Source organism: Mesoplodon mirus (assembly GCF_964341445.2).
Source record: "Mesoplodon mirus genome assembly, chromosome: 2".
In the NCBI taxonomy this organism is placed as follows: Eukaryota; Metazoa; Chordata; class Mammalia; order Artiodactyla; family Ziphiidae; genus Mesoplodon; species Mesoplodon mirus.
Window position 1 is genome coordinate 155,272,605 of NC_138977.1, and position 27,503 is coordinate 155,300,107.

At 42.1% G+C, this 27,503-nt stretch overlaps 2 protein-coding genes across 5 annotated transcripts in view; both read right to left on the reverse strand.

Moving 5' to 3' along the window:
• The window catches only part of HADH (hydroxyacyl-CoA dehydrogenase), a 48,870-nt gene extending 48,405 nt beyond the window's left edge, over positions 1–465 (reverse strand). Inside the window, exon 1 of one of the 2 annotated variants that reach the window (XM_082631172.1) lies at positions 187–465. In XM_082631172.1, the coding sequence (XP_082487298.1) occupies positions 187–318 (132 nt within the window). In that variant the 5' untranslated portion in view covers positions 319–465. The remainder of the gene's footprint in view (positions 1–186) is intronic. The other variant, XM_082631171.1, reaches the window with a different exon arrangement.
• An 8,008-nt stretch (positions 466–8,473) lies between these two features.
• On the reverse strand, positions 8,474–27,111 carry CYP2U1 (cytochrome P450 family 2 subfamily U member 1). Of its 3 annotated transcripts, XR_014291897.1 has the most exons (6): positions 26,538–27,111; positions 16,180–16,815; positions 13,810–13,971; positions 12,465–12,632; positions 9,054–11,715; positions 8,474–9,017 (listed from the first exon to the last, which is right to left on the reverse strand). XR_014291897.1 is itself a non-coding variant. In XM_082603609.1 (5 exons), the coding sequence occupies exons 1-5, from the start codon at positions 27,025–27,027 to the stop codon at positions 11,540–11,542; spliced, it is 1,632 nt and encodes a 543-aa protein (XP_082459735.1). In that variant the 5' UTR covers positions 27,028–27,111; the 3' UTR covers positions 8,474–11,539. The 3 variants fall into 3 exon arrangements, 2 of the variants coding, with proteins under 2 accessions (XP_082459735.1, XP_082459736.1); XM_082603609.1 differs by having other exon boundaries at positions 8,474–11,715; XM_082603610.1 differs by lacking the exons at positions 8,474–9,017; positions 9,054–11,715 and having other exon boundaries at positions 12,522–12,632; positions 13,740–13,971.
• Between the last annotated feature and the right edge of the window lie 392 nt (positions 27,112–27,503).

Genomic DNA, 27,503 nt, shown 5'->3' on the forward strand with positions numbered 1-27,503 from the left:
GCAGACTAAGAAGCCCAGACATTTCAACTACACGGGGGAGGGTCGGGGTGGAAATTCCCCGGGGCTCGCGTGAACGCTGGCCTCCGGGCCTGACAACCCCCGCCGGGTCGCGGCCCGCCAGCGCTTTCCTGTCGGGGGCGGGGGGGCAGGAAAGCGAGCGGGGAGCGCTGCCCGAGGACTGCCCACCTGGGCGATGCCGGCGCCCATCAGCCCGCCGCCGATGACCGTCACGTGCTTGACGAGGATTTTCTTCGCTGAGGCCGCGGCGGTGGACGAGGAGGACATGGAGCGCACGAACTGCCTGGTTACGAAAGCCATGGTGCAGACGGCGAAGGCGGCGACAGCGACAACACCTGGCGGAGAAGACACCCTCACGGAACACGCAACAGCGAGCAGACCTCTGGGGGCGGAAGCCCAGGAGCCCCGCGGCCCGCGCGCCCAGGGCGACGCCGTGACGTCTTCGACGGCGGGGGCGGAGCCTCGAGGCCCGCTTTCCCCATTGGCGGAGGCCGCAGGGACGGCGTTCGAACGTCCGAGCGCGGCGTCCAAGCCCACGTGGACTGGGGCGGGCCGCAGCCCTCCTCTGCAGAGCAGGTCTACCCAGGCTGTCGACGCAGCTGGTTGTGTGCTCGAGAGGGTAGCGTTCCCGTACCGCACCCAGTGCAAGCCTTTCCTCGCAAAAGCCACGGGCCCCTTGTAAGGGGAAGTCCGTGGTGTTGCCTTGTTAACTCCTCGCTTTTGATCCTTGTGCATAACTCGGCGCCGGATAAATACGTGTTATTTGGCTGTGGTGATGAGGGAGCCCAAAATGAGCACCTTCCGTTCGTGTCACCAAAAACCAAGTCTAGGGATTATTTTAACCCGGTGCATATTGTCCCTGCTAAAAACGGAAGGAAACAAACTGCTCACACCCAAAGCAAATGTCTAGTGACCCGTGAGTTCTAATGCAAAAATCAGGCCCACTAAGGGAAAGAGAGATTTAACCTTTAATTGCCCATTTAGACTTTACATGTTTTTTAATGCAGGGAACATGTGGACAGTTTAAAGTCAAAGAGGAACCTTTGTGGAGTAACCGGTAATAATAGAAAGGCCAATCTTCTCCCTCGTGTAAATAATTTCTAGTTACTGTACCTTAGCTAAACAGAATTTTTATTTATTTATTTTTAAATATGTAATAAGGACCCACAGACTCACCATCCAAAGTCCGCCTCCTCCTATTGCAAGTAACTTACATAGTGAATCCCGTGTTCACCGTTGCTTTGCTTAGATCTCATTTTTATTTCTAATTCTGTAAAAGTGTAGGAGAAGTGCTGGTGTTGAGCACTCCTTAAGGCTTGAGACGTTTCTAAGGAGATCGTTACTGGCTGAAGACACTGTCACATACAAATAATTAAGGTCCATTAAGTGCTAGAATGTACCAAGTGCAAAAACCAATAGGACTAGAATTGGAATAGGAAGATTACACGGAGAACCTAGTAACTTGAACAAATGAGTCAGTTTATGAAGAAAATAGGCTTCTAGGCACAGGAAGCAGCACATGCAAAGGTAGAAACGTAAAAAAATATTGCCACAGGAAAAGGGTGAGGAATTAGGTATTGTTAGAGGTGAAGCTAGGAAAGTAGATTAGGAAGATGCACAGATGATTCTTTCGGTGGATTTTAACTTTTCATTCTCATTTAAAAGTTGTGTTTAATGCAAGGCCAAACATTCTGATTATGGTGTCGTCACAATATGTATTTTTTAAATGTGTATAATGTAAAACATAATGCCTGAGTATTTGGTATGTTTTCAGATCTCTGATTTGTTTTCCTCAGAACAGAAAGAATAACCACTGCAGTATTTTTTAGCAGTTCTCAGATCTGAGGCCATCTGTATTATGTAAAGGTGTGATGTGAAGAAAGGAGCACTGAAGTGAGAGTCAGGAGTCCTGTCTCAGTCACTGGTGTGCAGTATGATGGTCTGCAGACAACCTCCCTGGGCTCCAGGATCCTTGTCTTTCAAAAGAAAGGGCTGGGAAGGGTAAGCTGGGACGAAGTGAGAGAGTGGCATGGACATATATACATTACCAAATGTAAAACAGATAGCTAGTGGCAAGCAGCCGCATAGCACAGGGAGATCAGCTCCGTGCTTTGTATCCACCTAGAGGGGTGGGATAGGGAGGTGGGAGGGAGGGAGACGCAAGAGGGAGGAGATAAGGGGATACATGTATATGTATAGCTGATTCACTTTGTTATACAGCAGAAACTAACACACCACTGTAAAGCAATTATACTCCAATAAAGATGTTAAAAAAAAAAAAAAGGGCTGGACAGGTACCTTTCCAGCTGTTTCATACTGAGAGTCTAACCCTCATTTACACTCTTCTGAACCAGGAAGGCCACCCTGGCCTCTATTCCTGCCCAGTCCTGATCAGATGACAGTTACAATTGAATCATTCTTCTTTTGCCAGAACTGCAAGTCTTTTCCCAAGTGTGGCCTTGAACTTTCAGGCACCCAGTAACAATTTCTGTGGTCCCCGACTTGCACCTTCACCCTGTTCTTGGGGAGGTGCTTCGTTTCTCTCTGCAGAAGGAGTGGTGCACTGGGAAGCATGACACTGGTCACTGGCCAACTCAAAAACAGCAAAGGAAAGGGTACCCCTTTTTCACAGGTAAGGAAACTGAGGCCCAGAGAAGTTCAGAAACTTAGCCAAGGTCACACAGCTAATGAATAGCACAGGCAGAATTCAAACTCAGGACAGTCTGTTTTCAGGGCTCATGTTCTTGGCCACTATGCTGTTTTGCCTCTCTTTATAGCAACCCTAAGGTTACCACTGCTATCTTCCTCTAAAGGTGAAGAAACTGAGGCTGAGTGATTAAGTCATTTATTAAATGTAACTCACCCAATAACTGACCAAGCTCAGATTTGAATCCATTCTGACCTCAAGGCTCCCATTCCTTTCATAATTTCATACTCTTTAGAAAGTGCTGCTGTTGCTAGAGGGAAAAAAAAAAATTGGGGAGTGGTCTCCAGTAAACATACATGTCTAGATTTGGAGCTTTAACTGTCCTACTAAGGTTATCATTAAAGTTAAGCAGGTTAATGTATTTAGACATTCCTACCAATAAGCCCCAGAACTGCTAAGTTTCACAGAGTGAGTCCCAATACTTACACCTGAAGACTTTATAGAAACATGTGTTTTATTCCTTCCTGATTTCTAGCATGTGGACTCATGCTTCTCAAACACAAACATCCATTTATAATTGTCTACTGATCACCTCTATTTGGAAATCCCTCAGCTACTTCAAATGTAACGTATCAAAATTTGAACCTATTATTTCTCACTTCCCACAATACCTTTCACCTCCTCTTGCATTCATTGTCAGTTCACGATGACACATGACCAAGGGCATTTTCCTTCCCCCTCACCACCATATCCCCATTCAGTTGGTCAGATGTCATTGATGCCACCTTAGGAGCATACAGGCTTCCTCCCTCGTTTCCCCCTCTTATCTCTATTTATCGGCATTTTATCCAAGCCCTTGTCTCCTGTGTAGAGAATAAGCCCATTCCTGAAATGCCGTACTGTAACTAATTTCTCTTTGACCAGTTCATACCTCACATTCTTCTCAGACTGATTTCTCAAGTTATAAACTGGGTCACTGCACTCTCCTTTTAAATATTTATTCACAGGATGAAGACCAAACTTCTAAGTCCTGGTGCCAACACTTTAAACTCACCTATTTCCTTCTACTCCTTCTCAAGTACCTTAAATCCTAGCCACAAAGAACCAAGTTGATTTCCTAACTTATAAATTAGAAATCATCTTTTGTAAAGATCCTAGTATTTATAAATTAGTTGAAGGCTAAAATATATTTTGACTAACTGTAATTCTCAGACATTTTCAGAGCCAGGTATTTATCTATTTATTATTATTTTCTTGAAGTATAGTTGATTTACAGTGTTGTGTTAATTACTGCTATACAGTGAAGTGATTCAGTTATACATACATACATACATACATATATATATATACATACACATTTTTAAAATATTCTTTTCCATGATGGTTTATCATAGAATATTAAATATAGTTCTCTGGGCTATACAGTAGGACCTTGTTGTTTATGCATTCCATATATAATAGCTGACATGTGCTAACCCCAACCTCCCACTCCATCCCTCCCCCAACCCCCTCCCCCTTGACAACCACCAGTCTGTTGTCTATGTCCGTGATTCTGTTTCATAGATAGGTTCATTTGTGCCATATTTTAGATTCCACATATGTGATATCATATGGTATTTGTCTTTCTCTTTCTGACTTACTTCCCTTAGTATGATAATCTCTAGTTGCATCCATGTTGCTGCAAATGAATTATTTCGTTCTTTTTATGGCTGAGTAGTATTCCACTGTATATATGTAACACATCTTCTTTATCCATTCATCTGTCGATGGACATTTAGGTTGTCTCCATGTCTTACAGAGCCAGGTATTTTAAAAAAGCTGATAGTGATTCCTTGTTTTAGTTTTCAAAGTAAAATCATTGATTTTGGAAATAGCAAGTTCTTCACTGCTCTATGTGAGCAAGAAACATCACTCTAGATGCTGGAAAAATCAGGGGTGACTAGAATGTAGTCTTTGCCATTCAAGGGCTCATAAAGTAGTAGGAGAAATAAATATGGAACAAAATGTTGTGCTTTCCAGAAGGGAATGCAGGGGGCTGTGGGAGGTAGGTAGTGAGGGGGGCAGGGGAAGCAAGGGGAAGACTAGCATTTAATGAATGCTTGATTTGCCAGGCTCTGTGCTACGCATATAATACATAACTTCTCATCCACTCCCATCAGTCTGATGTCACTATTTTTATTCTCTTTTTGCATATGGGAAAACTGGAAGCTTAGAGAGGAAAATAACTTGCCTGAGGTGTGATAGGCGGGAAGAATAAGAGGCAGGTCTTGAGCCCCAGTCTACCTGAGTGCAAAGTTGTTGCTCATAACCAGTGTCCTAACCTACTTCATCATGATGGATATATTACAGCAGAGTAGTGAGGATGATTAGAAGGTTTTGGGGCAGAGAAAATGTTTTGAGGACATTCCAGACAGAGAGAAAAATGTATATGTAGTCTGTGAAGGAACCAAGATTAGAGAGTGGTCTGGAAATACATTAACATAGGATAACAAAAGCACAGAGTACTTTTGGGTGAATGAAGATGAGACTGCAAAGGTAGGCAGGGGCCAGATGAGGGTGGACCTTTTTATGAGAATCATGATCTCAATCATATTTAATTTTTTTCAATTTATTTAGAACTGCACATAGAAAAATTGTAAAAATAGTACAAAGGAACCCATATATCTCTTACCCATATTTACCTATTGCTAACATTTTATCACATTTGCTTTATCTTATCAATTGTCTAGATCTATTTATCTATAACAGATAAGACAGATATTATATACATTATGAATAATCTCTGAACCATCTGAGAGTAAGTTACACAAATAAAAAAGATTACACACATCACGGTCCTTTATAATATTTCAATGCATATTTCCTAGGAATAGGGTGATTCTCTGACATAACGATAGTAATCAACTTTAGTAAATTTAACATTGATACATTTCTATCTAACTGATCGACTGTATTCCAGTTTAGTTAACTGACCTAATAATGTCCTTTATAGTTTTTTTTTCCTTCTAGTACTAAATCCACTCTAGAGTCAGGTATGGCATTTAGTTGCCATCTCTCTCTCTCTCCCTCCCTTTTTTAAAACAACAGCTTTACTGAGGTTTTAGTTAATTTGTTTTTATTTTTATCTCTAGGCACTAGCTTTTTCATGAACATTAGTTTGTGTACAAGAAAACCATATAAAGGACTTAAATATCCTTGGAAGATATCTTTCAAAACTACAATAATTGACAATTCACTACATGCCTTTGCATACCAGGTGGGAAGAGGGTTGCTAAACAAGCTCAGATTGAAAAAAATAATACAATGAGGACAAATGCTGCCGAGCAGAGTATGATGGGAGAAAAGAGTTTTCACTGGTGGAATTTCCCTCTTTAGTGTCATGTTTTAGAATTAGAAATGCCAAATTGGTAGATTCCTTGTGGAAAATTTTCTTTTAAATGAGGCACAACCTAAAGAAAGAAAACTGTGAGTCGTAAACCTAAGAAGGAACTATAAGATATAGGTCATTTAGTAGCATTCTTATCAGTTGTTCCATTAGTAATTTAATTGTAAACATGTTTGAGAAAAATAGCTTAACCATGTTCTTCTGGTCTGTCTGATTTTACATTCTGAAGTATTTTCTTAGGCTATTTTGTCAATATATTTGTACCCCTTGTCAATATTTCTTTGAAATGTAACTATGACTAGAGATTAGCCATCCTTGCAAGTCATATTCTACGTTATGAATACGTTCATGTGATATGTCTAATATTTGCTTCACAATAAATCAGTGCAGAATGGGGCTAGAGGGAAGTGGGATAATGTAGATGAAACAAGATTTGCCCATAACTTCTGTATGTGTTTCAAAATGTCCATAACATTTTTATGCTTAGAAAATATCAAATGTTTCAGAGACACGTACAGATGTATTATTTTTACTTTTTAGACCTTTTGGGATTAACTTGGATTAATTTGGGAAATTCATCCTTTTGGGATTAACTAGGAAAAAGAAGTTAATTGGAGAAAAGATGTTACTTTAGTTTTCTAAGTAATTAACCAACTGTCCTAGAACTTTTAAAAATATATTATTCCTGTTCTTTCATAATGTGATGCCACTTTTATACACTACAGGATACACTCTCTATTTTGTTTCATTGATTCATCTGAATATCCCAGTGTTACTACAAAACTGTTTAGTGATACATTACTTTAAAAGATAGTATCCAGGGCTTCCCTGGTGGCGCGGTGGTTGGGAGTCTGCCTGCCGATGCAGGGGACACGGGTTCGTGCCCCGGGCCGGGAGGATTCCACATGTCGCGGAGCGGCTGGGCCCGTGAGCCATGGCCACTGGGCCTGCGCGTCTGGAGCCTGTGCTCCGTGGTGGGAAAGGCCAAAACAGTGAGAGGCCCGCATACCGCAAAAAAAAAAAAGATAGTATCCACCCAGAAATAAATCCTCATATATATGGTCAAACAATTTTCGACAAGAGTACAGACCATTCAATGGGAAAAAGACAGTCTTTTCAACAAATAGTGTTGGGAAAATTGTTATCCATATGCACAGAAGTAAAGTTAGACCCTTACCTTACACCATATACAAAAATTAATTCAAAATGGATCAGAGACCTACACGTAAAAGCTAAGACTATAAAACTCTTAGAAGAAAACAGGCAAAAAGCTTCACGACATTGGATTTGGCAATGATTTCTTGGATGTGACACCAAAGACACAGGCAACAAAAGAAAAAATAAACATATTGGACTTCATCAAAATTGAAAACTTGTGCAACAAAGGGCACCTCTGGCCAGAGGTGGAAGAAATGGTGGAAACTGAGGATTTAAATAAACAGGGTAACTGTAGATAGTGAGGAGGGCTCTGAAGGAAATAAGCTGGGTGATGAATCAGGGCATATTTTAGTCCATTTAGGCTGTTATAACAAAAATACCATAGACTGAGTATCTTACAAATAACAGAAGCTTACTTCTCACAGGTCTGGAGACCAGAAGTCCAAAATCAAGGCATCTGCAGATTCAGTGTCTGGTGAGAGCCTGCTTCCTGGTTCATGGATGGCTGTCTCTGTACTGCAGTCTCATATGGCAGAAGGGGACAGGGAGCTCTCTGGGTTCTTATAAGGATCCTAATCCCATGCATGAGGGCTCCACTCTCATGACACAATCACTTCCCAAAGGTCCCACCTCCAAATACTATCACATTGGGATCGGGTTTCAGTTAATGAATTCTTGGGGCACACAAACTTTCAGTCTATAGCAGGGTGTTCTCAGGAAAGGCCACTTTAGATAGAGCTTTAGCGGAAGCCGTCCGTCAGGAGGTGACCTCTGCACTGTGACCTCAGGAGGAAGACTGGGCCGTGGAAAAAGCCGGCAGTGGGCTCATCTATAGGAAAAATCCATAGGTTCGGGTATTTTAGAAAACTCTTCTTCCTGAGCTAAGGAGTGTAATAGAGACAAGCACTCGATATTTTGCCACAATGGGCTTATGTAGATTCATCCCTCTCTCAAATAATGCTGGACTTTGACATGGGAAATAAGAAGCTTGGGCTGTGCTACAGTCCTGAGAGTAACTGTGCTCTGAGAGGATATTTTAAAAGAATTATCCTCCTGTCTAGAGATCATGCTTCTATTATATGTGGCCATCTCCCTCTTTTTGGAAGTCTATTCTCTCTTCCTTTTCTTAACTTGACATCTGGTAAAAGAGAATTTTGTTTAGCAATTTAAAGAAAACAAAACCCCCAAAACTAGACATGACACTATCTCAGTTAAAATTAAAAGTTTAATATAAGCATCAAAAAGCATGCTAATGATGAGGACTAAAAAGTAGGTATTAGGCAAACTTATAAAACAAAGTACTATTATTTTTACACTTCAAATAAATCATAAAGTAAAAAATTGTAAAATATCAACATGTGCAAGGGAAGCATTAACAGTCCTTTCAGTGATTTGCCATAAACAGATGTTTTAAAAGTGTTACAGTTTAAGGCATTATATTTTAAAGTTTAATAAACATCTGATTTCAACATAATCTCACAGAAGAGTTTTTTTCTCAAGTTAGCTACAAACTGTTTGGTTAAGGGGTACTGAAAATGCATGTATAAATCGAAGAGTAATAAACTTGCTAATGCAAAGTTATTAGTGCAATTCCGCAGCATATGAAATTCCAGATCAGAACAAACTGCCCTGCTCATGGTACAGGGTAATCCACACATGCATCATCCATCTAAAGTCTCTAGGGGCTTCCATGGTGGCACAGTGGTTAAGAATCCGCCTGCCAATGCAGGGGACATGGGTTCAAGCTCTGGTCCAGGAAGATCCCACATGCCAAGGAGCAACTAAGCCTGTGTGCCACAACTACTGAGCCTGCGCTCTACAGCCCATGGGCCACAACTACTGAGCCCACGTGCCACAACTACTGAAGCCCATGCTCCACAACAAGAGAAGCCACCGCAATGAGAAGCCCGTGCACTGCAATGAGGAGTAGCCCCCACTCACCACAACTAGAGTAAGCCTGCGCGCAGCAACAAAGACCCAATGCAGCCAAAAATAAAAATTAACTAATAAAAAATAAAGTCTCTATAACAACCTCTCCATTCACTCACAGTGCCTATGCATTTCGTTTCTTAGTTTTTTCTTTTTTAATTAACAAAAATCCTCAAGGCACCTAAAGATTGGCCTGTATTTCATTTATCCGTATTGAAAATGCAGAGGGGCAGACTGGTATGAGATCAATGCAGAGGAGCAGTATAGAGAAGTGGTACAGGAAGAACTCTCCAGTTACAAAGACTGGTAGGTTTGCAATGCACAGCAGTACTTTTTAACTACATGTAGGCCGTAACTTCTCTAAGCCTGAGCTTCATCAGCTACAGAACGGCATCCTCTTACTAAACATTCTTTAAGAATTATGTAAGCATACAAGTAAAGCATAAAGTATGGTGCCAGCATGAGGAAAGGCTCAAAAGTACAGCTGCTTATATTATTATCACGATTCTTTCTATATAAGGAGTATAATGGGAGAATAAAGAAAAGGGCTTTTGGAGCATGTTCTCTTTGGGCAGGTCAGTTCTTCATTGTCTAGGACTGCTCAGACATTTAGCATCCTGGCCTCATGGCAACAAAAAAGCCATTAGCACCTCCATCACTGTGATAACTGAAAACACACCCACACATTTCCAAATATCCCCTGAAAGAAGTCATTACCTTTTTTGAGAACTGTTCTTTTAGAGGGAGTTTATTTATTAAGAAACAATTTAGTTATCTTAAAAAGAATAGGAATGCCTTCCTGTCTTTGCAAGTCTTCAAGGATGAGATACATTAGGCCTGGTGGCAGGAAGAACAGTTAAGGAATGTTCAGTACAGTTTGAATCCTTTTCTCATAAATCCCAGTATTAAAATTCCAGAGCTCACTATTCAGGGCTCAAGTCAAAAGCTAGAGCTACAACCTTGTGAGTAAACACAGCAGAAAGGAATTCTGCCATGAAGCCACTTCTTCAGCTAGGCTCACTGTTCATGTAGGTGAAATAGAAGGCAGACGTATACATTCAGACAATAACCTTTCCTCAACATACTAAACAAGGGTCCACTTCATCGCATGTCTACAAAAAGTAAAAACTAAAATCATAAACAAAAAGATAATAACAAAACAAGGCCTCCAAAACCGACATAAGATCTGTGTCAAGAAAAGCTCTAGGGCTTCCCTGGTGGCGGCGCAGTGGTTTAAGAATCCGCCTGCCAATGCAGGGGACACGGGTTCAAGCCCTGGTCTGGGAAGATCCCACATGCCACGGAGCAACTAAGCCCGTGCACCACAACTACTGAGCCTGAACTCTAGAGCCCGTGAGCCACAACTACTGAGCCCACGTGCCACAACTACTGAAGCCTGCGCGCTTAAAGCCCATGCTCCGCAACAAGAGAAGCCACCGCAGCAAGAAGCCTGTGCACCTCAACAAAGAGTAGCCCCCAGTCGCCGCAACTAGAGAGAGCCTGCGTGCAGCAACGAGTACCCAACACAGCCAAAAATAAATGAATAAATTAAAAAAAAAAAAAAAAAAAGAATCTGCCTGACAATGCAGGGGACACAGGTTTGAGCCCTGGTCCAGGAAGATCCCACATATTGTGGAGCAACTAAGCCCATGCGCCACAACTACTGAGCCTGCATGTGCCCTAGAGCCTGTGCCCTGCAACAAGAGAAGTCACCGCAATGAGAACCCACGCACGGCAATGAAGAGTAGCCCCTGCTCACCGCAACTAGAGAAAGCCCATGCAGCGACGAAGACGTAACGCAGCCAAAAAGAAATTAAGTAAAAATAAATAAATAAATAAGAAAAGCTCTAATTCATTGTCCCCTAAACCCACGTCCTTCTCTGATGAAGTATTCAAGTCTGAACACCACTGTCATGTTGTCATGGGTCTTAAACAGGTAGGTCTTCCTTCTCCTCCTGAATTTGTTCTCCAGAGCTTAACAGTGCTTTGGTGATGTCAGAAAAGATGGAGCATTTGACCAGCATTCATGCCAAGATAGAGAGAGAAGTCAAATTTTGTTAGCGTCATTTTCCACATGGAATGACTGAGGCACTGAGGGATGAGAAGAAATGCTCACTGGTGGAGGCTGCTGGGAATAAAATCCGGATCCCCACTTCCGAATCCAGTACTTTCGTTGCCATCCCCCAAGTCACGTGCATTACTAAAATGGCTGAAGTTTCCTTCTGAGGAACCCTCCAAGATGAAAGGTCCCACGTGCTCTACCCTCTTTCCAATCTCTCTCTAATCCGAGCCTAACCTAGACCTGCAGAGTTGCTGGATCCGCTGTCAATTACAGAAGGAAGAATCTGTTTAGAAGGACATGTGTTTACATTCTCTGCACCATCTCTTCCTGGAGCTGTTCTTTATCTCTTTGAAATGATTATATTAAACGGATGTGGGGCTAAAGTTAGACCATATTTCCCAGTCAGGATCGGCTTTGAGTCCTTAGGCAAAGCAAATGTGAAACTCTGCATTAGGCTCACGAACATCAGGAATAATTCCATCTTTGCCAGCTGCTCTCCCATACATACCCGCTTCCCTAAAAATGAGACCAGGAAAAAAGGTAAGGATTATAATACCAGCCCTTTTCCTACCTCAAAGGGGATAAATTTATGAAATTTCTAAATTGAGTGTTTTAAAGGCAGACACAGAGAGTTTTGAAATAAAATTGCCACATATACCCCATGGCTTCCCACAGTCTATGCTGATCAGAATTTTTGCATACCAAGTTCACATTTTAACTCCTACTCATAAAAATCTATCCACATCCTAGATAGGAACTAGAGACGGAGCCAATGAGGCGGGCTACCTTGTCTCCTCCATACTTACTTATCTCTTTCCTTGCTCTTACCTGGAAGATTAAGGAGAAAAGACATCAAATAAGAATCTCTGGAGCATTCCTTTTCTATAGAAAGAAGCCTACATGCCCTAATCTAGGAACCTAAAAGAGGGACTGGTGAGATTAGAGAGCCCACCCTCTCACCCACCATTCAGGCAGGTCAAAGCTGCTCTTAACTCCAACAGTTCCCTGGGACTCAAACAATCACCTGGACAACTCAAAAAGGAAGATTTCTAGTCATATTTAAAGATTTAAAACCAATTGCTTTCACTTTGTTTTTAAAATCTGAAATAAACATAGTGGAGATGCATTATCTAAATTATTTCTCTCTTATATCAGCTTGCCAAAAAAGAAACATTTTTAAAAGAGTATCATGAAATAATAAAAGATTCTTTTGGTTCTATTTCTTTTTTAAATTATGCCATTAAGAAAATAAAAATTTAACTGACCTATCCCAAAAGGAATAAATGTTTCCTTTTTAATAAGTTGTCCTTGATCATCCAGAAATCGATTAGGGTAGAAATCATTTGGTTTCTCCCAAATGGCTGGGTCTCTGTGTATTGACCACAAGTTGGGTAATATTATCGTGCCTTTAGGAATGGTATACCCTTGGAGCACTGAAACAAAACAAAACGAAACCACAGTATCATTCAACATGCTTTTACTAATAACTCTTAGTAAACATCACTCTCTAAAAAAACAAACAAACAAAAACTAGTTACATATCTAGCTTCTTAATTTGCTGAGAGTAAACTGTGAGGTACTTGAGGGCAGACGCAAAACCTTATCAACTGGCATCCTCTCCACACCCTCCCAGGGCCCAGCCTGAGACAGGGCGCAAGAGTTGCTCTGATGGATGCTGAGTTAATCAATTAAATCAAATGATAAAAACATTACAATTAAGAGAAAACATTAAAATGGAGATCATAGGGCATTTCAGGTGAACTTTCCCAAAGAATTATAAATTCCTAATACTTGTATACAATTTTACAGTTCCCAGTCTTTTATGTCACACAATACAATGAAGAAGGTAAACTAAGGTAAAGGGATGTACAGGGAAGTCAATGCTGGTTCATACCAGCTGACAACTTCATATGCACTTTAAACAATGTCCCAAGGATACTGCACACACTTTATATCTAATTTACACCAAAGAAACTGTTAAGTGATCCAATGTCATTTATAAGTGATTGCCTCCTACAACTGTCTTATAACTAGATTTAAGCCCATTTCATCATGGGCTATCTCCAGAGGACGAAAACTCCTTGTTATGAGGGATGCTTACAGTGAGTCTGAGTGCCCAAATGTCAAGGACACTGTAGGTGAAAGGCTGAAACATGTGCCTTCAGAATCAGATGGGCTCTTCTAATTCTTTAACACTTGTGCTTCAGTTGCAGAACCGTAAAAAATGAAGTAGAATAATTCCCAGTTAAACTCCTTAATTTCATAATTAGGCTAGCTCTTCGGACCTCCAAGAACAGGAGGACAGAGAGGGGCCTTTGTTAATTCTGGAGTTTTTTTCTGCCAGTACAGCCACCTTAAACGGCAGCATGATTCGACCAGTGTAAGTGTGCACGCTCTGAAGGCTAGAGAGCTATTTACCAAACAGGCGGGGCTGGAACGCCAGCCTGTACAGCCGGTAGAGCAAATAAGGGACAGCTGAGGCGGAAGCATCCTCTGGTCATTTGATTATCCATGACAACAAACCTTTGCCACAGCCTCACCTCAAGTCCTCTGGATGAAGGGGACGGGCTTCCCTCGAGGGCGTTCCAAGGAGGAAGGCCCTGGACTTGCCTGTTTTCTCTGAGGTCATGTGAGGGATGGAGAGTGGCACCACCACGCTCAGCCTCTGCACCTCCATGATGGTGGCTTCTGTGTAGGGCATCTGGGCCTTGTCAGTGAGGGAAGGGGCACGGTCACCACCAATGACCCTTTCAATTTCTTCATGAACCTTTTCTATACAGAAAAAAAAAAAAGAAAGCATAATCCAAAGGATAAGCCAGGAGAGACTGCCCTCCCATACACCCTTCCCATCACCATATCCACACAGCTGATAAGTCGGCAGCACAGGCCTGACTTGGCCTCAGTGAAGTGAAGCACTGGTCAGATATTCCAGTGGAGGCAGCTGGTCCCAGGGGCCCTGTACCAGCCTGGGACTCTGAAGGAGAATGGCAGAACAGACAGAGTGGCAAAGGGGAAAGCACCCTGGATTCAGGAGCACTCTGAATTATTCTCTCGTATCAACATCTGATTGACTCTAAGCTTTTACCTGTGACAACGTGTGGTAGCCCAACATGACCCCCCCCCAGTGACCCCCATTTCTTGGTGTTCACAACTTCGTGCCACCCCCTCCCACTTTGTTCCAAATTGGTCTACGTGACCAACAGAATAAAGGAGAAGCAATGGCATGACCATTCTGAGCTTAGATTATAAAAGACACTATGGCTTTTGTCTCGGCCACTTACTCTCTAGGGTCATTCATTCTGGGGGAAGGCAGCTGCCAGTAAAGCAGCCCTATGGAAAGTTCCAAGTGGCAAGGCCTGAAGCCAGCTGCCATGTGGATGAGTCATCTTGCAAGTGGATCCTTCAGTCCCGGTCAAGTCTATAGATGTTTGTAGCCCCAGGCTAACATCTTGATTACAACTTCACGAGAAATCATCCTAAGCCAGACCATCCAGGCTAAGCTGCTCCTAGATTCCTGATCCTCAGAAACTGTGCGAAATAATAAATGGTGGTTGTTTTAAGATGCTAAATCTTGGGATAATTTGTTACTCATCAATAGTTAATGAATACAGGTAGGCACAATCCCATCTATAGTAGGCAGGAAATGGTCCCTCAAAGATGTCCATGCCATAATCCCCTGGAACCTGTGAATATGCTACCGTATATGGTAAAAAGGGACTTTGCAGATGTGATTAAATTAAGGACCTTGTGATGAGGAGATTATGCTGGATTTTCTGGGTGTGTCCAGCCTAATTACATGGGTTTTAAAATTGGAGGACTGGGACTTCCCTGGTGGCACAGTGGTTAAGAATCCACCTGCCAATGCAGGGGACATGGGTTCGAGCACTGGTCCAGGAAGATTCCATATGCTGCAGAGCAACTAAGCCTGTGAACCACAACTACTGAGCCTGTGCTCTACAGCCACGAGCCACAACTACTGAAGCCCACGCGCCTTAGAGCCTGTGCGCAGCAACTGCCGAGCCCGCATGCTGCAACTACTGAAGCCCACGCACCTAGAGCCCGTGCTCCGCAACAAGAGAAGCCACCACAATGAGAAGCCCGCGCACCGCAACAAAGGGTAGCCCCCGCTCACCGCACCTAGAGAAAGCCTGCGCGCAGCAACGAAGACCCGATGCAGCCAAAAAAAAAAAAAAATTGGAAACCTTTCCCAGTTGAGTTTAGAGTCAGAGGGAGATATGACTATGAAAGAATGGTCAGAGAGATGCAACATTGCTGGTTTCAAAGATGGAGCAAGGGGGCCATGAGCCAAGGAAGCTGCAAATGGCAAGGAGATGGATTCTCCTCCAGAGCCTCCAGAAAAGAACGCAGCCCTGCCAACATCTTGATTTTGGTTCACTGAGACATGTGTCAGACGTCTAATGTATAGAACTGTAATATAACAAATCTGTGTTGTCACTAACTGTGTGGTTATTTGTTGTAGGAGCAACGGAAAATGAATACACTATTCTCCCCTGTATCCTTCCACTATGAACTTCCACTGAAATTCACTACCTATTGGTATTGATGTGGTGGAACTAGCTCTGTGACCTTGTGAAAATCACAGAACTTCTCTGGGCCTCTGGTCTCATCTTCAAAAAAGATGAATGGGTTCAGATGATCACTATGATTCTCTTCAACTCTAAAATAGTCTTCTCTAAAGTTCTTTCTTCACCATAGATTTCACACAGAATCAGACCTGTAGAGATTTAAAGCAGATTCAAGCAAGCTGTGACCTTAGTGCCACTGTCTAGAAACTTGGAGTTTCGTTGTTAACACCTTACCAATTCCCTATGAGATGAAAGTATTTCCATTTTGTTTTCCAGCCTGAAGACATTGCTTACTGACAGGAGCCACAGGATCACAAAGGTTGCTGATTTAAATGGAAATGAAAAAAAATATATCCTGGTTTTGCCATGAATAAAGGAAACATCTGTTTATTACCTTGTATGTCGGGGTTCAGTGACATATATAGGAGGCACCAAAGCAAAGAGTTAGTTGTGGTATCAGTGCCAGCAATGAAGAGATCGCCAATGATATAAAATAAGTAATCTTCATCAAAACTACTATTGCTATTATTTTTCCTCTCCTCCTCCACATGGAGAAGATACATGTCTATGAAGTCCTGAGGGTTCTCTACATCCAGAGACTCTCGATGGTCTTCGATGATTTTTTTAAGGAAAATAGTTAAATCCTTTTCAATCTGTCTTAATTCCTTAAATGGTCCAAAGGGAAGGTAATAAAGCCAGGAGCATATGTTGACCAAGAGGAGCTGGGTGTTCAGACAGATTTCTAACGCTCGTGACATAAAATTAAGCATTTTCTTAAACTCACTATTGGTGTAATCAAAGCGCTGGCCAAAGCACAAAGAGCAAATTATGTTAGAGACAGCGTTGTTGACAATGGGGAAAGGATTGAAGAGGACTTCTCCGTTCTTTTGCATTTCCTCTTTCACATATTTGAACTCCTCAATAATCTTGGGCTCCAAGCTAAGCTTTCCCAAGCCAAAATGACGAAGAGTTGAATGAGAGAACTTCCTCTGTTGTCTCCAGACTGGACCATAGTGTGCGAATACAATCCCTGCAAAAAGGACACCAAGGAAAGAAGGTAAGAAAGAGCAATGCTTGATAATTAATACTGAACAGGACCAACCACGAAGCGTATTTGTACTTCTCAAGTCACTTGTGCAAAGTTCATATACGAACAGATAAAGATCACCCGCCAAGAAGAATGACTAGCAAAACTGAGTTATCAAGATAGTGTATGTTTATAATAACAAAAGTCATATCCAATTTGATTAGGAAAATTTTCTGTAAAGCTTATTATTATATATACTAACTCCTGGTGAAATGAAACGAGTTTCGATTTCTAGAGTTAGTGTAAATTTCAAAATCTTATTTTCGTAAGAGTGAATACAGACTAAGAAAATATTTCAGGCTAGATAAATGTGAACAGAAGGATAAGCATGGTTAACAGATTGCACATGAGGGCAGGGACAATATCTGATTTCGCTCATCATTAAAATCCAAACTTCTGGCATAGTGCTGTGTACAAAGGAGTAGATTGTTGAATATGAGCTGAATAAATCAACAGCCCATCGGCCATCAAAGTTTGGATCAAATAACTGGCAGGTAATCCAAAATGTCTGTAGTTGCAAACAGCCCTAATTTAAAAACATCTGAACTCAAGGGCATTCACAACTACATCTTATTTGATTCTCACTTATGTTATACATCTTCCACCATCAAACCCAAAAGAATTGCTCCCAGATGTTGTATCAGATTATTCTCAAATTTTCCTTGTTTCCTGTCACTTACTTCATTCTCTTTTCCATGGTGTGCTTTATTGTTTCAGCCAGCTCTCCTCCTTCCATTTTTCATCCACTTCATTCCTGCTACCTTCAAGGACATGCTTCATTCATTTAACAAATATTTCTGAATGCCTACTATGTGCTAGACACTGGGGTGCTGTGAATACAGCTGAGAATGAAATAAAGACCTCTCTCAGTGGTTATGTCTTCTCACAATCTTTGATACCTATATAAAATGACTCTCAATAGAAATAGCCACATGGTCAAATGTATTGGATGACTTGTCACTTCCGTTTTCCTGCCTGGAATATTCCACACATCTGCTCAAATATGATGTTGCTTTCTAGGCCTTTTGTTCAGGTGTTTTGTGACTTCCATTTGACATCATTTAGAAAATTTTTTTGACCCTCCTGTATTGAACCCATCTCCTGGATTCTATGTCTTTACCTTATTTCACTCCTGTATTTTGCTGAAGCCCATCCTCTAATAGCTTCATGGGAAAGGATGCATCAGAGGCAAATTTCTAAACATTTTTAGAAAATGTATTTATTGTACCTTTCCCCTTCCATCAGAATTTTGAAGACATTGCTAAGAGTGCATTGATGCGTCATAAAATATGTACACCTTCAATGTGACTAGACATTATCAAATTCTTCTCCAAAGTGGAGAGAACACCAGAAGTAAATAAATGATCTCTTGTCAAATAGTTACCATCACTTTGTAGTCATCAACATTTTATTTTTGCCAATCAGAGGGCTGAAATGCATCTCATCTGATTTTTATTTGCATTTCCCTGATTGTTACAGTGGGTTGGAGCAGCTTCTCATATGGTTATTGGCCAGGTTTCCTATTCTGTGATTTGTACTTAATAACTGTGCAATTTTCTTCTTCTTATATATTCTGCATGCATAGCAGACATTGTCTCCCATCATGTGAATTGCTTTTTCATGTTTTAATGCTATTACTTGATAAACATGTTTTAAAGGTAGTTCCATTTCTCAATCTTTTTCTTAGTGATTTGTGCTGCATGTCTTATTTTAGAAATCTTTTCCTACCACAGGTTTATAAATACATTCTCTACTTTCTTGTAAAATTTTAAAATTTTGCTTTTTCACATTTAAGTCTCTATAACCTACCTGGAATTTATATTTATGTTAGGTATTCCTACTTACTGTGAAGAAGGAATCCACTTTTCCCCCTATTTTGATAACCTATTGTTCAAGCACCACTTATGAAACAGCCTCTCCTTTTCCCTACTGATGTACAACATTTGCTGTACACAGGCAACTCAGTTTATAGGTTTTCTAGTCTGCTATACTGCATATTGGTCTATTTATTTATGATTGTGCTTAAAGCACACTGTCTTAACTATTGTTACTCTATAATAAGATCTAAATAGACTTTATAATAAGTCTTAATATTTAATAGGGAAGTCCCCACCACCACCACCTTGTTCTTTTTCAAAATTGTTTTTTGATTACTCTTGGCTCTCTACTCATATTTATCAAACTTTAATCAGATTGTCAAGTTCTATTTTTAAAAAAAACACCTTTGAGATTTTGATGGGAATTGCATTTAACTTACAGATTAATTTGAAAATTGCCTTCTTTATGATAATTGGACTTACCTGCAATCCAAGAATAAATCCAACTTTGGTTATGATATTTTTATGCTTTTTTGAAGATATTGTTGGATTTGGTTTCCTAATATGTTAAGTTTTTAAAAATTCATATTCATACATGAAAATGGACTATAAATTTCCTTTCTCATAATGTATTTGTCTGGATATACTCACCTCCTAAAATGAACCATGGTGTATTCTTTCTCTCTGGAAGAATTTGTCTATAATTATAATGGCATGTTCTTCTTTTTTCCTTACGTTTATTCTTTTGTTCTTTTTCAGATATATAAAATCAGCTATCTAACTAATTTTCAGACCTTTATCCTAATAAAGGATAGTTAAGGCTGTACAATTGCCTTTGGGTACCACTTTAGCTGCAGTCCACCAGTATTGTGTGCATGTCTTTTCAATGCATTTTAAGTATAAAAATTTGGGGACTTCCCTGGTGGTCCAGTGGTAAAGAATCCGCCTTACAATGCAGGGGATGCTGGTTTGATTCCTGGTTAGGGAACTAAGCTCCCACGTGCCGCGGGGCAACCAAGCACGCAGCACGCGCGCCACGACTACTGAGCTCGCGCGCTTCAGAGAGCCTGCGTGCTGCAAACCACAGAGCCCACGCGCTCTGGAACCCTCGCGCCACAACTACAGAGCCCATGTGCCCTGGAGCCTGTGCACCACAACTAGAGAGAGAAAACCTGCTCGCCACGACTAGAGGGAAGCCCACACGTCACAACGAAGAGCCCACATGCCGCAACAGAGCCTGAATGCCACAACTAAGAACCGACACGGCCAAAAATAAATAAAATAAGTAAATAATAAAATAAATCTTTTTTTAAAAAGTATAAACATTTTTTTCGATTATGATTCTCTTTTACCACCTAGATTAATTTGGCTTATGATGATTTTTGATAATAAAGAGGCTAGCTTTTTAGTCTGTGATCAATTTTAATAAATTTCCAAATAAAATTTAGAAGAATTTTTATACAAGCAATTGTTGGGTATAGGGTCCTCTTTCCAACAGAGAAAGCTACATAACTGTCAGGATCAAATCTTCTTTATCCCTGCCAAAGTTTTATCTGCCTGATCTATCAACTATTCAAATACTTAAGTTAAAATAATTTGCACTAATGGTACGTTTGTCAATTCCTTTTTTCAGTTCTGTAAGTTTTTGTTACTTGTAGACACATATCATGGCTATATAGATATTTATATATAATATATAAAATATTTTAAAATTAAGATATATAAATATATAAAATTAAAATGTATTAAAAAATTGTATATATCTACATTGTTAGGTACATATGTATGCTAGACAACATTGTTAGGTACACTCAAATTTAGAAATAAATACCCTCTTTCTATTAGTTTTTCCAATATTTATTTACAGTCCCCTACATGCCAGATACTAAGGGCATACAGATTTAAAAGACAGTCTTTGTTCTCAAGATGCTTCCAGTTTTGTGAGGAACTGGATAAACCAACAACTCTAATATGCTGTTGTATGTTAGAATGTATTGAAGTTGCATATTGTATTGAATGTTGTATGGTGGATTGCACTAAAGTTGCACAGTTGGAATGTATGGTATTGAATGCTGCATTGTTGGACTGTACGGTATTGAATGTTGTATGTTGGATTGTACTGAAGTTGCACTGTTGGGATGTACAGTATCAAATGTTGTTATGTTGGACTATACTGAATGTTGCATTGTTGGAATGCATTGTATTAAATGTTGTATGTTGGAGGTGTATTGAAGTTGCAATGTAGACAAAGGAAAAAGCACCATGTCAGCTGACGGAAAGCAGTACTTCTCAGAGAGGACATCTGAGCGATACTTCATTTGTAAATAAGGATGTGTATGAAGGCACATTTTAGAAAAATAAAGAACTTGGGGGAAGTTAAAGAGGGTACAGTATTTTAAGAGAGCTGAATTATCTTCAGGGAAAAATTCAGGTTTAGATAAGGCAAGGAAATGGAGGGAAGCTTCTCAAAAGAGACTAATATCTGGGCATTAGGTATTTGACAACAATCTGACAGGTATGAAGTGCAAGATAAGAGGTGACCAAGGAGACACTGCCTGAGAGAATGCCAGGGACGAGAGGCAGGGACAGAATTAATGGCCTCAGGGTTTCAAACGTTAAAAAATACCCATGTCATGAAGCCAGAATGGCTTAAAGCAGGGGTCCCCAACCCCTGGGCCACAGACCGGTATCGGTCTGTGGCCTGTTAGGAAGCGGGCTGCACAGCAGGAGATGAGTGGTGGGCAAGCAAGCGAAGCTTCATCTGTATTTACAGCCGCTCCCCATCGCTCGCATTACCACCTGAGCTCTGCCTCCTGGTGAGTTGTATAATTATTTCATTATATATTACAATGTAATAATAATAGAAATAAAGTGCACAATAAATGTAATGTGCTTGAATCATCCCGAAACCATACCACCACCCCCATCTGTGGAAAAATTGTCTTCCACGAAACTGGTCCCTGGTGCGAAAAAGGTTGGGGACCGCTGGCTTAGAGTCTTAGAGTGTTAGGAAGAGGTTCAGGCATACCCTGTAGTTGCTGACATCGCCATTCTTAGCCCTGAATGTATACAATGGATGTATACAAAGACTTCATCTCAAGGAGGATAATAACACTGAAAAATAAACATGGTTCCAAAGCAAAAACCAGGACTATTGTTTGGGAATGACAAAAACATACCCTCAAGCTAGTCTGGCAAAAAGGCCAGTTAGGCTGTGGATGGAACCAAAAAGCAGGAAGAGCTGGGTGTCACCACCTTGGAGAAGACTAAATGCCACAGAACTCCTCTCTGCACCTATTTTTCACTTCTTTCTTCCTGACTGACTTCATTCTTTCCTATTGTGAACCAGCTTTTCCAAGAACTGGGAGCTATCTTGAGATGCCCATTCTCCCATTTTCACCACCGGAGAGAAAAGCCCTCTAAAGCCCTCTACTCTCTAGTTCTAACCTGAAAAACGCTGGGGAAGGACTCAGGTGTTTCAGTCAGGTATTCCATGGTGATACCAATTTGGAATACTTTACGTTTATTATTTGGCTTGAGGTTTCCAAACTATGCCACAAGTATCAATTCTTACCCTAAAACTATGTGTGGATCGATCTGTAGCTATGAACTTTTGAGTTGTGTCCAGCCCACAGACTCACTACCATCACAAAGAGGTGAGATATTCTGATCAAATCACCTTTGACCAGGGGTCTATCCCCTGAGTAATCACTGTGGTCAGAGAGGGGAATTCATGTAAAGATACGGCATCTCCCGTTCCAACCACAGTTAATGGATACAAAAGGGTGGTGGAGGGCTTCCCTGGTGGCGCAGTGGTTGAGAGTCCGCCTGCCGATGCAGGGGACACGGGTTCGTGCCCCGGTCCGGGAAGATCCCACATGCCGCGGCACAGCTGGGCCCCTGAGCCATGGCCGCTGAGCCTGCGCGTCCGGAGCCTGTGCTCCGCAACGGGAGAGGCCACAACAGTGAGAGGCCCGCGTACCGGGGGGGAAAAAAAAAAAGATTCCTTGACTATCTACATTTTCCTATTCAGATGGCCTGTTCTTTATTCCAAGTTAAATCAACAAGCATTTTCCTTGTGACATACGGTTCTTGCTTTACTTTCTCCTGTCAATCACTTTCACCAGCAACATAAATTTCTTACAGCACATTTGCCCAACACATATCCACCAGAATACAAGAGCAGCATCACCTAAAAAGTCCTAACTGTCTCTTGAAGGAATTAATGCTTTAGTTGAGATGCTGAAGCACCAAATTACCCCAGGCTTCCAGGACTTTACAAAATAAGGAGGGATCCAATAATAAACTGGGATCCAACTAATACTTAGAAACTGCCTTATAGATTCTTAACCAAACTATACACCCACCATGAAGGACCTCGAAGAAGAAAATCTAATTCCTACCTTTAAAAATCAGGAGGAAAAGACCGATGAGCAACAAAAGTGACAATATAATGTGGTAAGTGCATCAACAGATGTTAGATGTATGTATGTATCAACAGATGTATGCATGCATCCATTCATTTCTTGATTACCTGCTCTGTGCCGATTAGAAGGCATACAGTGGTTAACAAGATGAGCTAGATCTTTGCCCTCACAGAGTTCACATTCCAATGGTAGGTGGGGTTGGTAATAGGCTAAATGCTTTCAAAGTTTTTAATGAATGAGGTTAGTGAAATATAAATGAGATAAAATAAGTTGTGATATTGGGCAGTGTCTAAAGTAGTAGTGAAAGGTGACAATTGGCCTGAGAGATGATAAGGAATAAACCAAGTAAAAAGTTATCCCAGGGGACTTCCCTGGTGGCGCAGTGGATAGGACTCTGAGCTCCCAATGCAGGGGGCCCGGGTTCGATCCCTGGTCAGGGAACTAGATCCTACATGCGTGCCACAACTAAGGAGCCCGCCTGCCGCAACTAAGACCCAGTGCAACCAAATAAATAAATAAATATTAAAAAAAATTTTTTTAAGTTATCCCAGGCCTAAGGACGACAAAACCCAGTAGCCTGAGGCAGTCACCAACTTTCCAGGAATCAGCTTAGTGTGTCCAGAGCAGACACTGTACTTGAAATGTACAATAAAGGGAGAGTGGAAAGAGATAACGTGAGAAAGGCAGGCAGAGGCCAGATCCTTTGGGGCACAGTAGGTCTAGTATGGAGTCGGAAACAACTGGTTTCAGCGTGGGAAGCGACATGATTTGTTCTGATTCACTTTTTTTTTTTTTAAAGAAATCCCTTTGGCTGCTGTATGGATAAAAGATCAGAGCAGAAGCAAGCAGGCTAGTTAAGAGGCTTCTGGAGTAAGAAATGAAAAATGATGGTAGCTTGAATGAGATGGAGATGGAGAGAAGTGAATGGATACAGAACATGGATATATCTGCAGCAGGTTGACAAGACTTACTGATTGGTAGGGAATGGGATGAGGGTTTAAACAAAAACAGTGGTATCACAGAGAAAAGAGTAGCTCACCTGTACCTGGGAGGATAGAGAAATATGTCACAGAACACATTCTCAGAGAGGTGACATTTAAGCAGGTATGAAAAAATACAACACAAGTGTTGGTGAGGATGTTGAGAAGCTGAAACATTGGTTGTTGCTGGCAGGAATGTAAAATGGTGCAGCTGCTAGGGAAAATGGTATGGTAGTTACTCAAAAATATTAAACATATAATTATCAGATGATTAAGCAATTCCACTTCTGAATTTACACCCAAAAGAACTGAAAGCAAGGACTTAAACAGATATTTGTAGACATACCATGTTCACAGCAGCATTTTTCACAATAGTCTAAAGATGGAAGCAGGCAAGTATCCATCAGGGGACGAATGGATAAACAAAATGTGGTACATACATTCCATGGAATAGTATTCAGTCTTAAAAAGGAAAGCAATTCTCACACATGCTACAATATGGATGAACCTTAAAACATTATACTAAGTGAAATACGTCAGTCACAAAAGGATAAATATTGTATGATTCCACTTGTATAAAGTACCTAGGATAGTCAAATTCACAGAGATGGAAAACAGAATGGTGGTTGCCAGGGGTTAGAGAGTTTTTAAATGTTTAATGGGTTTTTAGTGTTCGTTTAATGGGTATAAACTTTCAGTTCTGCAAGATGAAAAGAGTTCTGGAGACAGTGGTGATGGTTTCACAACAATGTGAATGACTTAATGCCACTAAACTGTACACTTAAAAATGGTTAAGATGGTAAATTTTATGCTATCTGTATTTCACCACAATTTTTTTAAACAGAGAGAGGAAAAGAAAAGCAGGTGGGAGTTCTCCAGGCAGCCATGAGAACGGAAGAGAATTCCAGGTAGAAGAAGCAGCATGTGTGAAGACATGGAGAGGGTGAGGTATGAACTGTGACATTTATGATTTGTTTTTCAGTGGGACATTTAGAATATTAAGATAATCATTACTATTCATTTAAAATCCTGATGCAATATTCTGGCTTAATCAGATTCTGAAAAGTCTGGATCTCTTTATACCACATGCCAGGAAGAGGAAGTAGTAGTTCATTTACTTAATAAATAATTATTGACTCTTATATGTGCCAGGCAGGACAAGGAATAACTCTGTCTTCCCAGATGTCAGTCTAGTGGTGAAGACTCACATTCAGGCCAAGGTTACAGAATTATGAAGCCTCAGTATTGATAAGTGCAGTGAAGGAAAAGTACTTGTGCCATGAAACTGGTTCTAACAAGGGAGACTAACTTACCTGGAACGGAAGTGAGGAAAAAAACTCCCTGAGGGAAAGACATTTAGAGTCTGTCATACAAAGTGAAGTAAGTCAGAAAGAGAAAGACAAACACCGTATGCTAACACATATATATGGAATTTAAGAAAAAAAAAGGTCATGAAGAACCTAGGGGTAAGACGGGAATAAAGACACAGACCTACTAGAGAATGGACTTGAGGATATGGGGACGGGGAAAGGGTAAGCTGTGACGAAGCGAGAGAGTGGCATGGACATATATACACTACCAAATGTAAAACAGATAGCTAGTGGGAAGCAGCCGCACAGCACAGGGAGATCAGCTCGGTGCTTTGTGACCACCTAGAGGGATGGGATAGGGAGGGTGGGAGGGAGGGAGACGCAAGAGGGAAGAGATATGGGAACTGGGAACATATGTATATGTATAACTGATTTACTTTGTTATAAAGCAGAAACTATAACACACCATTGTAAAGCAATTATACTCCAATAAAGATGTAAAAAAAAAAAATTAACACCTGACCAAAGGGTAGGATTGACACAGACGGAAACACAGTCTGGGACCCGTGCCGGCCAATAAGACAAAGGGGAACACTGATAAACAAGAAGGGCAAATGTGATATTCTATTGCAGCGGATAACATGTTTACCAACGCTCAAAACTGCCCAACTTAGACTTCCAAAAGTAGGAATCACAGAAACTATAAACCTATTGTATATTAGGTTTGCCAATTGGCTCCTATCGTGTTTTCTGGACTTCCTATCTTATGGGGAAATAATCTTCTTCAACTCTTGCACCCAAAACGCAAAAGGTGTAAATATCCCTCTCTCTTTCTAACACGGCCCAAGTTTCTCGTCGGGAACACAGCCTGAAGAGTGAGGCCTTATTCTGGGAAGGAGCGAATACTCCTGGAAAGATGGAACCTATCACAGCTGCAGGGGATCTCAAAGGCACCGGGAATGGGAGGCAGCGCCGCCCTCCCCCTCCGGCGCTGGGTGCAGGTGTGAGGCAGGTTGGGTGCGCGCGGCCGCAGGGGGCACAGAACCCCCAGCCCCGGCGCACCTGCAGCCCCATCCGCGCGCTCACACGGCCCGTGGCTCCCAAGGCCCCCGCGGCCGCGGCCCAGCTCACCCTTCCCCTTGGTCAGGATGTAGTTGAGCGGCATCCGTGGGCGGTCGCTGAAGACCTCGGCCTGCTGCACCAGCGCCTCGCGCACGCTGTGGAAGTCGTTGAGGACCACCACCAGGTAGTGGCCGATGAAGAAGCTGTAGATGTTGCCGTACACACGGGCCAGGTCTGCCAGGAGCAACTGCACGCCCAGGCCCGAGGTATTCAATTCTCCGGTCCTTGCCCGCCGGTACGGCCAGCTTTTCCGTCGGAGGAAAGGCGGCAGCAGCACGAAGCCGAAGTTGCCCACCACGGGCCAGGGCGTGGGCCCGGGGGGTATGCCCCGCTTCGGGCGCCGCCACAGCCAGCTCCAGCCCAGCAGCGCGGCGACAACGAGAAGCAACAGCGCGCCGCCCGTGGGGTCCAGCCGCAGCAGCCCCGGGGGCGCGTGCAGGAGGCGCAGAGGCCAGGGGGAGTCCTCGGCGGGGGCCTGGGGCAGCCCGGCGGAGGCCATGGCCTGTGAGCCGGAGTCCTCAGCCCCGGGCTCCTGCCACTAACACCAGGAGAGAACACGCAGACACCGGTGCTTGGCCCCAAGGCCAACTCCCCTGGAAGCCCGGGGGCGGGGAGGAGAGCGGCGGAGGCCGCTCCGGATTGGCTGCGCCCACCGCTTCCTCCCCAGCCCCTCCAATCAGCGACGCCCGAGAAGAAACGGGGACGCGCTCTCAACCAGGCTGTGGCGGTCCCCGGACCAGGCTGGGCAAGCTGTCTGGAAGTTGGCCGCCCAATCCGGGTCGCGCCCCTCCGCTGCGTCGGACTTGGCTGTGACCGCCCCTCAAAAAAAAGATGCTCGCACCACATCCTTACGCTCTCATTGGTTACTGGATTTCCTGTGTTATTTGTCAGTTGAGTGCTTCAAACGTGCCGGGTCAACAGGCCCCTCGTATAACTCAGCCTCAACACCAGCGCTTCTACCCTGAGCTGGGCGAG

Coding starts and splice junctions, on each gene's coding strand:
- CYP2U1 (XM_082603609.1), bottom strand. CDS start 27,027: ATGGCCTCCGCCGGGCTGCCCCAGGCCCCCGCCGAGGACTCCCCCTGG. Junction 16,816..26,537: donor CATCCTGACCAAGGGGAAGG/GTGAGCTGGGCC, acceptor TCCTTTTTGCAG/GGATTGTATTCGCACACTAT. Junction 11,716..12,464: donor ATTTATTCCTTTTGGGATAG/GTCAGTTAAATT, acceptor TCTCATTTTTAG/GGAAGCGGGTATGTATGGGA.